Here is a 15,129-nt window from a genome sequence, read left to right on the forward strand (position 1 = left end):
CCTACATAAGAGTTCAGATTTGGTATGGTTTGACCAGAGGGACAGACTTCATGTTACTTCAAACAAACAAAAAAACTAAAACCTCCTATATACACTAGATGAATTTCCAAGGAATTATGATGAGTACAAATAGCCAACCTTAATGTATAATGTACTGTATGATTCCATTTATGTAAGTCTTGAAAAGGTGAAATCATGGATGTGGAGTACAGATTAGTGGTTGCCAGGGAGGAGGGTGTGGCCATGAAAGGGCAGTGGGAGGGACCTTGTGGTGGTGACCTGTTCTACATCTTGCTAGCAATATCAGTATTCTGGTTGTGATATTGTGGTTTTGTATGATGTTACCAGTCAGCAAAATTGGGTAAAAGACTTTATAGGATCTCTATATTACTTCTTATAACTACATCAAAATCTACAGTTATCTCAAAAAGTTGAACTTTTTTTTTTTAAGTCAAGGTTGATTTCTCATCTGGAAAATTTTGGAGAGTGAAGGGTGATTGTCATCTTTACTAAGTTTTCTCTGAAGGATAGTGCAAACTCTTCCACAAGGAAGTCAAGCCCCAAGTCCTTCAAAGAGAAGAATCCGCAGTGATAGGCCTGGTCTCCTAAAGTCAAGGGCTTGGAAACTCTTAGAGCTATTTCCTCAGAGACTTTACTTCCACAGGTGGAGGGAGAGGAGAAAACTCCACCCTGAAAGTCTGGTATTGGCTATATCATGAAACCCATTTGTGAACTATTTTGACTAAAACATTTTCAAATGAATAGTCGTGAACCCACATTATTTTTGGAACACTCCTTCGGTAAGGAGCCCTGGAATAGTATCAAACTAAAGGGTAAAAAATACAACACAGAGCCATGGTGGAAGCAAAATGGCTAACTCCATTGTTCGAGTCCCAGACCCAGTGGCTTGAAAATCACCAGGTACTAGTGCGTGCATGCCCAAAATTCCAAGAGGAGAATGGAGAAGGGATAGGGATTGCAGTTTGGCCATCCCCATGGGAGGTGACTTCTCACTTTCCTTCTCTCTGTCTCTTTCCAGTGAACACATGCATCTTATGGGGGGAAATATATATATATATATATATATATATATATATATATATATACACACACATACATATAAATAAAACCTAAAAAGTACAACACATTCTAAACCTTTAATATAATTTTCTTGAGGCTATTTCTAACCAAATTTATGTTGTGATTCTAATTCCAAGTCCCCCTATAATTTTATATTGTTTGTACTTTGTTAAACAAGAAAGATAAATTCTGAAAATACCTTCTTTATGCATCTTTTTAAATCTTATTTGCTAAGGCCCTATGTATATTATTTAAAAATAGTAACCATACATAAATACATATTATGCCATCCTAAGCATCAATGCTTTAAAAGGTAACTCTTTAATATATGCTGTGTTAAGCAGTATAGGCTATAAAGAAGAGAAATTTTTCATAAGTAGCGGAGTTTATTGTGAAGCTCTGAGGGAAATAAGAAAATCCAGGTGAGGGGATGTGACTGCATAGTGTGGCCTGAAAGGGACAACAAAGTTGGGAATTAACAGGGAGTTCAGAGTCCATGCAGCTACTGGAACTCAGTGACTTTTCATTCCCTTCTGTGTGCGCTGGTAGATTCCCCTTGTAGTGTTCTGCCATTATTCCACTACAGCTCATTTTCACTGTTTCTTTTTCTCTTTGTTCCTATTTGTTTCCACCTGTTCTGCTTCTCCCTGTGCTAAGCTCAGGTTGTCACAGAATGAGGATGAAGGCCCTGAAAGGCACGTGGCATCTGTGCTTTCCCACTTCATGCGCCGGGGGGCAAACCCTAGACTGGTTGTCTCTGGGAGGGCTCAGACTGGGTCCCAGTCTTTTATGGCCATGGTCACAGAGCCACAGTGCCAACAGGCAATTGGTGTGGAGGGGTCTCCTTAGAAACAGGGCCAATGTTGCAGACATTCTGTGGAATGCTGGTGTGGCCAAAGATCATTGTTAAGGGCTATTTTCTGTTAATAAAGCAACAGGTTACATTTTCTTATTAAATGTGACTACCTTACATTTCAAAAGGTTAGATCAAGCTTTGAGCCACAATGTGTTAGTAAAAGAATTATTTCAAGCATTTCCCCTATCCATCGTTTTCACTGTTTAAATAATTGAAGGGGAAAAATGGGTAATTTACCAAACATGAATTTTTGTTAGTAAACACCCCACAGATGAGAACCAAATGAGATTCTGATACAAAAATAAAGGATCCTACCAGAAGTATTTTTTATCTGTTTGTTTTTTGTCTTCAGATATATAAATGCTCTATGGAGAAATACATTTATATATTAAACAAGTCACCCTGGTAGAAAATGCATAATTTCCCACCTCTAAATAAAACTAATGAGCTACATCTGAGTAACTGAGGATAGTATTATGTGATTACTTTGACTATTTTCAAACCCAAAGGGAAAATATCTAAAAATTGGTAATTGATGATAGTTCAAGACACTTGGTTATGTAGTTTTTGATGAAGTTCTCGTTGGCAGGTTCCATAAGATAAAAGTGATCTCCTGGAAGCACATGAATGCCAAAACTTCCACTGGTTACATCCTTCCAAGCTAAAAATAAATAAAATTACATTTAAAAACAAATGACACCACTACAACTAAAGATTTACTTCTGGATATTATTTCTCTAAGAGCTGACACGCTGTGGTAGATTTACTTCCAAGGTCTTGTGTTCTGTGGCCTGTTTTTAATTTCTCCAAGACCTATCAGTATACAGGGGCAATAGTTGCATTCTCTCATTTTACACAAGACCAACAGCTCTTCTTTCACAAACTTGAACTGGGGCCAGCAGATGGCATGATGGTTAAAGTGCAGGACACCTGCATGGTTGACTGCAGTTTGAGTCCTGGACCTGGTGGCTTGCTTTCTCACTTTTAGTCTCTCTCTCTATCTCCGGTGAATTAAAATAATAATAATAAATAAATAAAACTAAATAAATGGTTCTTAAAAAAATTTTTAAACTTGGACTAATTTTCTATTCATCATAGTACTCGCTAGTTCTCATTGGCTGATAACTATCAAAAACATATTTCAGTAAAATATCCCAGTCTATAAACACAATTTCACCTTCCATATCCTTAGATATATCTTCAGATCCAAGAAAGCACGTTAAGTCACAAGAAAGAACAGCCTCAGATGGCGTATTGTAACTGTAAACATAAAGAGAAGTGGTTAGTAATTTTTAAAAATCATCCCAGGGTCTTCTCCTATGAACAACTTCACTGAAATGAAACACACAGTGGCCTCGCTTCTTTCCCTGTGGCTAGTGCCGGCAATGGAAGCATTTTTTTCTCCACTGGCTCTTTTACCCGTCAGAACCTGCCCAAGACCCACTGTACTCCAGGCCATCTTCCCACATAATCTAATGTCCAGAACACTACAGATGGCAGCGGGATGGCAGTGGGGCACCAGTCAGACACCCGGCTGACTCAGGGCAAGGCAGGTTACAGGAGTATTTTAAAGAGTCATTCTGCAGAAGCAACAACAGCTCTGGTACCTCCCAGTTTGTCAAGGTCCAGCAGAGGGCTGCTGTGCTCAAAATAAGAGTGGGTTCCACCCCTTCTCAGTTTTATCTCAACCACAGAGATTCATGGAGCTAGGCTCTGAGTGCTGTGCTGACACTGGGGACACGTGGATAAGCAAACAGCTTCTGCCCTCCTGCAGCTGAGACTGGCTGGGGAGACAGTCATCAGTGAGACAGAGAGGCGGGGTGGAGTACTACTAAGCCAGGTGGTCTGAGAGCTGGACAGGAAGGCAGAGTGGGGACAGGGGAAATGGAGTTGGATCTGAGATCTGATTGAACGTGAAAAAACTAAGCAGAGTGGATCGAGGCAGCAGGGGAAGAGGAGAGAGGACCAACCAAAAAGGGAAAGAGAAGAGAGTACCAACTAAATGGCTGTCGTTCAGAGAACAACGAAGGGGGTTACTGGGGCAAGTTAGGTAGAAGAGCTAAGCAAAGGATGAGTCTAGATTGCAAAGGATTTCGGTTATCCTAAGAGACACAGGAAGTCACCAAAAGATTTTACGGCACATATGATTAAACTGGACTCCTATCCCTCTGGATGTAAGGTGAGAAATGGATAGAAGGAGACTGTGTGAGAGGACCAGTTATAAACTGCTCTTTCTTTCTTTCTTCCTTCTTTCTTGTTTTTTTTTTAAAGAATTGCTTTATTTAACTTTATTTTTTTTAATTTGACCAGAGAAAGAGAGAGAGAGAGAGAGAGAAGGAAAGTGAGAAAGCAAGCCACCAGGTCCAGGACTTAAACTGTGATTGGCCATGTGGGAGTCCAGCATCCTTAACCACCATGCCACCTGCCGGCTCCATAAGCTGCTCTTTCAATAGTCCTGGCAAGAGTTTCTGCTTCAGCCTAGGTTGGAAAAACCAGGAGGTCCATTCCTACTGAAATAATGACAAAGAAAACCTAGATGGACTAACTTTTTTTGAACTCAACAGAGAGCCATGTTTGTAAGGTGGACTAGACACCAAATTCTGAGGGAGAGGCATGTGGGTGGGTTGAGGCATGGAAGAATACAGGAGGAAGGGGTGTCTGCTATACCTGCGGGTAAGATGACAGTCAGCTAGACTCTTTTTATTTATTTATTTATGAGATATTTTTGCTACAGGACACGTGTACTCACTGGAGACACAGAGACAGAGAAAAGTGAGAAACCACACCCCAGGGGGTATGGCCATGCCACAATCCCTTCTCCTCCACTCTCCTCTCAGGATTTTGGGCACACATGCACTTGCCTGATAAGAGTTTCAAGCTGCCAGGTGTGGGACTCAAACCATAGTGGACCATGTGGGAGTCCAGCACCTTAACCACTCTGCACCTCCTGGCCCCAGTTAACTAGAATTTTAAATAAGTGTTGGAGACCCAGTGCAGTGTGATGTGTGAGGTGAAATCGACACTGCTTCAAGGGCTTCTTCCTATGGTTCTCCACTAGGGGTTCCCAAGGAAGATTGGGGACAAGGCAGGAAGCCAGAGAGAGCCCCTTCAGTGGTCAGATGGGAACAACGTGCCACCTGGGACAATGGGACAGGCACCAAACTCTAACACCTTCTCTGATTTTTTAAAATTAATATGTGTATATAGTTATAGTTTATTAATAAACAGTAGTGTGTGTTAAAATTTGTAGCAATTGTTATTATTTATAATTACTACTACACTGCTGTTCATATATTCCCTTCTCTTCTTCCAAGCAAAAGCCTTAAGCTGCTGGGGGAGGGGCATCAATCCTTCTCATCCCCAGGACACAGGTGAAGACCGATGGCTCCTGGGGGAAGCATGGAGGTATAAACTCTACCCTTGGGGAAGGAGTAGGAAACACTTACAAACCAAAACTACGCAGAGATCCACTACTGTGGGAAATAGCAGGAATCTTACCCCCCAAGGCAACCAAAGAGAACAGGGCAAAACTTAGGTCCAAGAGGGAGGAGGGGCAGGTATGTTGAGAAAGTCCCACAAAGTATAGGTATGGGTCCTAGGATTGACACCGTAGTCTGCCTAGAATGTCCAAGAACTCCCTGTGTTATCCTATAGGAATACAAATGGAGTAACAAGCAACAACTGTGTGCACTGGGGAGGGGCAATGGCAGGGAGACAGACTGTCCTATGAGTAACAAGAAAGACTAACGGCTAGAGCAGGACTGTTGAGAAAAACAAGCATACAGTCACACCAGGAGAACTAGGAGCTGGTGGTGTACCAAAGGTAACTATAGCAACAAAACCCAAAGTAGGCTCCACTTCCGTCTAGACAAAGTTCCCCCACATGAACAGCCTGACCAGAGAGATGGGCTAAAATTCAGGTACAAAAAATATCCACTTTAGTTTCTACTGTTTTAGGCCTGGTAATTAGCTTTCAATAAAGCATTATAGGACATGCAAAAAGCAAAAAACAACCCCTTGTTAAATGACAAAACAATCGAAAGAATCAGACTCAGATAAGACCCAGATGTTGGACCTGTCAGATAGGGATTTTAAAATACCTATAATTAATAGGTCAGAGGGCTTAGCAGAAAAGAATGAAACATGAATGAAAAAGTGGGACATTTTCATTAGAAAGGTGAAAACTATAAGAAAGAATAAAATGAGACACCAGCAGATGGCATAACGGTTACATCGCTGGACTCCCATGTAGTCAATCATAGTTCATGTCCTGGACCTGGCAGCTTAAAACTTACACCAGTGTGTGTGTGTGTGTGTGTGTGTGTGTGTGTGTGTGTGCCCAAAATCCCTAGGGAAGAATGGAGAAGAGAGGATTTTGGCATGGCCATTTCCCGGGGCGGGGGTGGGGTGGGTGATTTCTCATTTTCTTTCTCTGTTTTTCTCTGTCTCTCTGGCAAGTGCATGTGCCCGGTAGCAAAAACAACAACAACAGCAACAACTTATAAAAAAATAAAGAGTAAAATGATATTTCTAGAAATAAATGAAAAAAAATTGAGTAGTTGCTTTGACTCATCAGTAGACTTAGTGCTGCAAAGGGAACACTCTGAACTTGAAGATAGTCAATAGGAACTATCCACACTGAAATACAAAGGAAAAAAAAACACACAAATCAGAACACCCAAGAGACGTGGAACAGTATCAAATATCTAACAACCTAATATGGGCAGGATCAGAATTCCAGAACAAAGAACAGCACAATAGTGTAAGTAAATGATCGCGTTATTTGGAAGCAATTACAGCTTCCGGTACTCCTCAGTGACACAAATTTTCATTTGGCCACTAGTCTCTGAGCCTTGGTAGTAGGTGATGGGGAAGAAGAGAAGAAGCCGAGAGCTAAGGAGTGGTGAAGAGACAACAGATTGAGAAAGATGAAGGAGCAGGAGCAAAAGGGACAGGAGGGGAATCCGGAGAGTATAGTTTGTGGAGAGGTTTTGAAATTTGGAGAAAAGAAGGCAATAGCTGTAAGTAGCTACCATTTGCTACTTTTATCATCTATTCTCTTAAGCCAGTAGGTGGTGTGGTGGTTAAGGTACTGGATTCCCATATAACTGACCATGGTTCGAGTCCTGGACCCTGTGGTTTAAAAATCACTCCAGATGTATGTATTTGTGTGCCCAAAATTCCGAGAGAAGAATGGAGGAGAAGGGACTGTGGCAAGGCCATCCCCTCTGGGGGGTGATTTCTCAGTTTCCTTCTCCCTGTCTCTGTCTTTCTCCAGCAAGTGCATGTACCCTATGGCAAAAAACTAAAATAATTTATTCTCTTAGCAATTTTTGAAATATGCTTTTCATTGTTATTAACTGTAGTCGCCATGCTGTGCAATAGATCTCAAAAACTTACTCCTCCTGTCTGACTAAACTTTGTACCCTTTGACTAGTTCCCCATTACTTTTCACCTCCCTCGGTCTCTGATAACCGCCATTTCTACTTTCTGCTTTTGAGTTTGACTTAGATTCCACGTATAAGTGAAATCATGCAGTATTTGTCTCCCTGTGCCTGGTTTGTTTCACTTAGCATAATGTCCTCCAGGTTCATCCATGTTGTCACAAATGACAGAATTTCCTTTTCTTTTTTAAAGAGTATTATTCTACTAAGCACATGTGTATGTATATACAGACTGCTATCATATGTACACACACATATATTACATATACAAATGCATATACATACACACACACACACACACACACACACATACATATATTACATTTTCTTTATCTTTCGATGGATGCTAAGGTTGATTCCTTATCTCAGCCCTTGTGAATAATGCTGCAATTAACATGGGCGTGCAGATATAGCCTAACATGCTCATTTCAATTCCTTTGGATGTAAAGGCAGAAGTGAGATTGCTGGATGATATGACAGTTCTATTTTTAGTTTTGTGAGGAAGCTCCATACTGTTTTCCATTCCTAGAGTACAAGGGTTGCCTTTTCCCTATACCCTAGCCAAAACTTGTTATCTTTTGTCTTTTTGATAAAAGTCATTCTAATGGATATTATATAATGTCTTGGTGTGGTTTCAATTTGCATTTTATTGGTGCGGTTAAATATTTTTTTCATACTTATTGGCCATTTGTATATTTCCTTTTGAGAAATGGCTATTCAGGTCCTTTGTCAATTTCTAATTGGGTTGTTTGTTTTCTTGCTATTGAGTCATTTGAATTCTTTATATATTTTGGATTAACCCCTTATCAGATATACAGTTTGCAGACATTTTCTCACGATTTGTAGGTGTCTCTTTACTGTGTTGTTTCCTTTGCTGTGCAGGATTTTTAGTTTGGTGTAATCCCACCTTGTCTATTTTTCCTTTTGGTCCTATCAAAAAAAAAAAAAAAAAAAAAGCTAGCCCAGACTGTTATCATGAAGCTCTCCCCCAACATTTTCTTATAGTAGTTTAACAGTTTCTGGTCTTATATTTAAGTCTTCAATCCATTTTTATTTGATTTCTGTACACAGTGTGACTAAGGATCCAATTGCATTCTTGTGTATGTGGATATTCAGTTTTTCCAGCACCATTTGTTGAAGAAATTGTCTGTGTTCTTGGCACGTCTGTTGAAAATTGACTCTAAGTGTGAGGGTTCATTTCTAGGCTTTCTATTCTGTTCCATTGGGTAATGTGTCTGTTTTTATGCCAATGCAAAGCTGCTTTGATTACTAGAGCTTTGTGTGTGTGTGTGTTGTTTTAATTTCTTTTTCTTTGTTGAATGTCAGATTGGTTTTGTTGCTGCTGTTGTTGCTCCTGACTCTCTGCTGAGCCAGAAACATAAGGCAGCTTAGCCTTGTGGGAATCATATTTGGGCTAAGGTAGTTGGAATAGAAATTGAGAGATAAGGATAGACTTGGAATATTGAGGAGGGATGTGTCAAAGGTGAACAAAATTGTCTCCGTTCTAATGGCGCTGCAGCTCTGTTCTACTTTCTGTAGCTGTTTGCATAAACTCCTAGTAGCAAGCCCTGCCTATGGTGCCTCAATGCCTAGTTTCAGACTTTGTGGAGGAAAAAAAAGGAGCATAGGCCCAAACATCTGCCTTTGGGGAGCTTTCACCATGGGGACAAAGCCCAGGCCAATTAGAAGAAATTCATGACAGTATATAATGATGACCAAAGGCTATTCCTCAGCAGTGGCTCTGGAGAAGTAAGATGATGAAGAATCATTTATAAGGTTAGGTTATTGGGGAACTATTTATAGAATATTTGGACTTATGTCCTATTAGAAGAATCTAGTATCAACAAAGAGATCCATGAAATAACTGAATGGAAACATGCCATGGAGCTAAATTCTGGGAAAAATTCACAGAAAAGCAAACTTAACAACCTATTACATCCTACCAGTTTACCTCTACACTTAACAATAAATAAAGATCCACTTTCATTGACCTTTCTAAGAAGATAAGAATGTTTTAATTATGCAATAAAATATGCATGTCTGCATGCATACATATATATTCACACACACACATTTTCTTTTTCTTTTTTTTTTTATTTCCAGAAGTCATGTGAGTTTGCCAGAGAGAGACAGAGAAAAAGGCAGGAGGTATACCCCAATGGGGCATGGTCATACTGCAATCCCTTCTCATCTGCTTCTCCACCTTGTTGGGCTATTGGGTACCCATGCACACGTAACCAGCATGTTTTTCAAACACCAGGGCAGAATTTGACCACAGTTGGCTATGTGGGATTCTGCTCCCTTAGCCATTAGGCTATTAGGCCGGCCTTCTTCTTCTTTGTCTTCTTTTTTTTTTTTTTAAGAAAAGCATGTGCTAGTGGGGCGGGCAGGTGGCATGGTGGTTAAAGGTGCTGGACTCCCACATGGCCAACTGTGGTTCGAGTCCTATACCTAATAGCTTGTTTTCTCACTTTCTCTCTCCCTCTGTCTGATCAAACTGAATAATAATAATAATAGTAGTAAATAAAGATAAATAAAATGATTCTAAAAAAAGAAAGAAAGAGGGACCAGCAGTTAGCTTAATGGCTGTGTCGCTGGACTCCCATGTAGTCAACCACGGTTTGCATCCGGGACCGGTGGCTTGAAACTCACGCCGGGCGCGTGTGCGTGCGTGCCCCGGATCCCAAGAGGAGAATGGAGGAGGAGGGACTGCGGTGTGGCCATCCCCGCTGGGGGGTGATTTCTCGCTTTCTGTCTCTGTTTCTCTCTGTCTGTCTGGCGAGCGCACGCGCCCCATAGCAAAAACCTCTCCAAAAAAATAAAAGCATTAAAATTAAAAAGAAAGAAAGAAAGAAAGAAAAATATGTGCTAATCATGTTGTATGGACACAATTTCTGTGCCCAGGCTCCCTTCTTTTTTTTTTTTTTTAAATAATTCTTTTTTTTAATTATTTTTTATTTAATTGTATTCACTGTTATTATTTTATTTTATTTTGAAGTTAACTAGAGGGAGACAGAGAGAGAGAAGGAAAGTGAGGAAGCAAGCTGCCAGGTCCAGGACTTGAACTGTGGTCAGCCATGTGGGAGTCTGGCTGCCTTAACCACCATGCCACCTGCTGGCCCCAATAGCAAGCCCAGGCTCTCTTCTAAGCCAGGACAAATATCATAAGTGGCCCAAAAGAAAATGACATAAAACTCTCAAGAGTGTTATCTTTCCATATAAGCAACCTCAGAGACCTTCCAATCTACATATTTCTATAAATTATTATACAAGATACAAACAAACTTGTCTCTGTTACTTACGTATAATTCCTCAAGAGTTGTATATCTCCCTTCAGCATGGGAATATATTGGTGCAAAAGTTCCTTGTCATCCACAAAGTACTTGGGAGTGCCTCCAAAATCCATGAGGATACGGCCAATTTTTTCTTCTGACAAGTCATTATCTTCAGGAATGCGAAACCGGGCCTCTGACTTTAAACATTAACAACATAGGCATGATATCTCATATAACACGCTTGCCTATGAGCTGAAAATTATCTAAGGGAAAGTCATTAAAACAAGCTTAGAAAATGGACTTCTTTATCTACAGGTTTCAGAAGGAAAAAAAAGTTCAGGAATTTCAGTGTCATAATGCCAACAAGATGGCATTCTAGGCTTAGAATTCCAGGCCAGTCAGGATCTTTCTACAGACGAGGTGGGAAAGATCAATGGATAAGATAAAGAGTAGTAGGAACAACAGAACCAAGACTCTAAAGTCATAGTAGTTCCAAACATTTGACATTATTGTCCCCTGTTGAAATTGTAAGGATTCTTTTGTCTTTTGTTGTTTGTTTCTGCATGCATGCACACGTGCCTAGCATGATTTTCCAAGCCACGAGGTCTGAGACTTAAATCATGGTCGACCATGTGCAAGTCCAGCACCTTAGCCACCACACCACCTGCTGGCCCCATCTTTACTGGTCCTTATCCAGTTACTTTACTGAAAGTTTCTTAAGTTCTCAGGTAACCCAGAATGAAATAAAAGGCACTGATGGTCAGTTTTAACTCCTAGGAGCCAGAAACAGAGCAGCAATGATTTGGGAACGGTCGAAGTATTTGTCAGAGAAATGCAGAGAGAATTATATGGAAATAATTTTGAGGGAATTTTCAATAGCAAATAGTATCCTTGTCGTCATCTCCAGGCTGGAGCAAAATTAGCCAGAAAGGAAAATAATGGCTTAATTATTATCCCATTTCCCTCCTCTCCACTGGCATCCCTAAAGAAAACTAAATTACTTACATGGGGAGGAGTTGTACTTGACACAAAGAAATGCATTGGTTCTAGCTTATGTCTTTCTTTTAGGTATAGTGCAGTCATAAAAGCAACATAGGATCCCATGCTAAGTTTAAGAAAGAAAAATATAATATTTAGCAAAACTCATGATAATCCATCAAAAGTAAAGAAAAAAAAAAAAGAGGGTATCATTTTTTATCCTGCCCGTTGGTAAATAATTCTGATTTGTAAAGATATGTTTCCCATGATTTCCATCAGCATAAAAATTGTTCCAGAGACAGCCTACATAATTTCATCTGAGATTTAGTATAGATTTCCATAGCATCTTGAAGTTTAAATTTCCATTTCTTCCTTAAAGATGTGTATCACTATGTCTTTGATGGTATTTATCAGCAGTTCTCAATGTACAGTCTGGGAACCCCTGAAATTTCTGAGGGCCCCCTAACAGAAGGCCCACAAGGTCAAATTATTTCAGGATAATATCAAAATGTTATTTGCTTTTTAAACTCTCATTCTCTAATAAATGCACAGAAGCATTTCCCAGAGGCTTTATAATATGGCGCTTTTTGTGTCTTGTTTTTTTTTTTTTTTTTTTTCTAGAGAGATTTTTGCTTTAGGGCACCTGTGCTCACTGGAGAGACAGAGAAAAACAGAGAGACAGAAAGTGATAAGTCACCTACAGGGGGATGGCCATGCCACAATTCCTTCTCCATTCTCCTCTCAGAATTTTGGGAACACACATGTGCCCAGCATGAGTTTTAAGCTACCGGGTCCGGGACTCAAACTATAGTCGACTATGTGAGAGTCCAGTGATGTAGCCATTACACCATGTGCTGGTCCCATCACATGAAGATTTGCAACAATTTAAAAACAGAAACAGAAATAAGAATCCTGCTACCTTCTATTATGCCATACATGAGACAGATTTACAAAAGTGTAAAGCAACGCCAATCTTCTATTTGGGGGTATGGTGGGGGGGCATGGTATTTTTCATAAAAATATAGTATCTATGTCAATATATAATGGGTTTGTTAATATTATTTTTAGATAAGTAATTGAATTGGTGGCTTGCTTTATTACTTTCCCTCTCTCTCTCTCACCCTGTCCCTCTCTGGTCAAATTTAAATAAATAAGTACAGTTAAATAAAATAATAATTTAAAAAAAGAAAAGAAAATCATGCCGGATGTGTGTGCATGCATGTCTAATATCCCAGGAGGAGAATAGAGAAGGAATTGCTGCGTGGCCATCCCCCCCGGGGCGTGATTTCTCACTTTCCCACTCACTCCATCTCTCTCTGGCAAATACATGCGCCCTATGGCAAAAACCTTACAAGAAAAAAGGTATAAAAGGGAGGCCAGCTGATGGTGTGCTGGTTAAGGTGACTGGATTCTACATGGCCGACTGCATAGTTCTAATCCTGGACCTGATGACTTGAAAAACACACAGGATGTATGCACATCTGCCCAAAATCCAGAGAGGAGAATGGAGAATGGACAATGTCTATTGTCCCGGTGGGTGATTTCCCCCTCTCTGTCTTTCATTGTCAAGTGCATGTGCTCTATAACAAACTAAAAACACTTAAAAAATAAGTAAATAAAAGGTTGCTGAGCCCCAAAACATTTTGAACTGCTATAGATACTACATATAAATATTTTGTAGGTAGAATTTCCAGAAGTCATTCATTTGTAAATTGTATATTCATGTATGTTGTAATCAATAGGGAATCTTAGTCCCATGTTCATTGTTGATGGAGTATGAAGTACAGAGCTTTAACAATGTGCATATCATACAAGCAAAAATTTTTTTTTTGGAGAGGTTTTAGCTACAGGGTGTGTGCACTCGCCAGAGAGACAGAGAGACAGAAAATGAGAAATCACCCCCTAGAGGGGATGGCCATGCTGCAATCCCTTCTCCATTCTCCTCTTGGGATCTTGGGCACATACGCACATGAACCTAGCGTGAGTTTAAGCCTCCGGGTCCAGGACTTGAACTGCGGTCAACTACATGGGAGTTCAGTGACATAGCCATTACACTAACTGCTGGCCCCCTATATAAGCTAAATTTTGAGAATTGATCTTAAAAAACTGGTAAGCGATTGGTGCTAAATGTTCTACAAGAATGTCCATTGAAGTGGAATCTATATGAAAAATTATAACAATAACTCGTCTCTACAAAAGAGTAAAAATAAATCATGAAGCAATGTATACTTACAGGCTGAAAAATATGTTCATAATAAAAAGTGAAAAAGGTAAAGATCAAAACAGAGCCTCAACATATAAAAATATCAAGGAACTACATGAACAAAAAAAAAGTGTTTTTTAGGGCATGTGCATTTGCTAGAGAGAGAGACACAGAAAGGGGAAGTGAGAAATCACTCCCAGGGGGAATGCCACATTATGATCTCTTCTTCTCCATTATTCTCTTCGGATTTGGAGCATGCACACACATGCACCTGGTATGATTTTTTCAAGCTGCGGGTCTGGTACCTGAGCCACAGTCAGTCATGTAGGAGTTGAGCAGCTGAATCACCACACCACCATCTGGCCCTCCACGTCAAAAGTTTAAAGCATTATTAATACACTTTCTTTTTCAATTTTTGTTTGACTGTATTTATAAACATTATAAATAGCCAAAATTTATTGAGTCCTTACTATATACCAGGTTATTTATGATCACTATTCATTTAATCCTCACAAATATGAACTATTATTATTCCAGATTTATAGATGAGGAGACTAAATCTGCCCAACGTCCCACAGCTGTTAAGAGGCAGTCACAGAACCGCAGGGTTTAAGACCAAACCACACAATTACACAACCTAGCTTAAAAAAAATACATTATTTATATAAATTTTTATTTTAAAAATAAATGGAATATAAATTGCCATGAGTCTTTAGTTTAAAAGTCTTGATTGCTTGCCTAAAATGAAAAAGGTATAATTACTATGCAAACTGGCAGATTCTTGGTCGTAATTACCCAACATGCTTTTTAACTGATACAAAAGGTATGCATCTCACAAGACACAAACAGCATTAACCATGGGCTTGTGATTGAAGGAACTCCCCCAGGTGTCTTTTAAGACAGATTTTAAATACCTGTGGCCAAAAAATGCAAATGGCTTATCCTGGATGACTGGCAGCAGAGCACAAGCAACTTCTTCAGCTACTTGGTAGATGTCATTTGCCAAAGGTTCTTCTAATCGACTTTCTCTTCCAGCAAGCCTTACTGAGTGCACTAGGGATTGAGAAATACAAATTCATATGTGCATACACCAAATGAGATATTGTGATGTTGTAATAAACCATTTTAAAGAAATAAGTAATGATCAAATGAGGTAAAAATTTGAGATTCAGTCCAGCTATCATAGGACAGGCAGGAGGGAGTTGATGGATGATACTGAAGTCACGTGATTCAGATACTGGGTCAACCTGAACATGCTCGTGATTCTATCTGGAAGGGATATAGGGGGCAGGA

The 15,129-nt window shown here is 39.7% G+C and overlaps 1 protein-coding gene across 1 annotated transcript in view; it reads right to left on the reverse strand.

Moving 5' to 3' along the window:
* Positions 1-1,423: 1,423 nt before the first annotated feature.
* The window catches only part of OLAH (oleoyl-ACP hydrolase), a 30,018-nt gene continuing 16,312 nt past the window's right edge, over positions 1,424-15,129 (reverse strand). The window contains exons 3-7 of the mRNA XM_006159759.2: positions 14,751-14,889; positions 11,661-11,760; positions 10,683-10,852; positions 3,114-3,196; positions 1,424-2,597 (exon numbers count right to left, since the gene is read on the reverse strand). Of these exons, the coding sequence (XP_006159821.1) occupies positions 2,455-2,597; positions 3,114-3,196; positions 10,683-10,852; positions 11,661-11,760; positions 14,751-14,889 (635 nt within the window). The 3' untranslated portion in view covers positions 1,424-2,454. The remainder of the gene's footprint in view (positions 2,598-3,113; positions 3,197-10,682; positions 10,853-11,660; positions 11,761-14,750; positions 14,890-15,129) is intronic.

Source organism: Tupaia chinensis, unplaced genomic scaffold (assembly GCF_000334495.1).
Source record: "Tupaia chinensis unplaced genomic scaffold, TupChi_1.0 Scaffold000647_1, whole genome shotgun sequence".
Classification (NCBI taxonomy): Eukaryota; Metazoa; Chordata; class Mammalia; order Scandentia; family Tupaiidae; genus Tupaia; species Tupaia belangeri.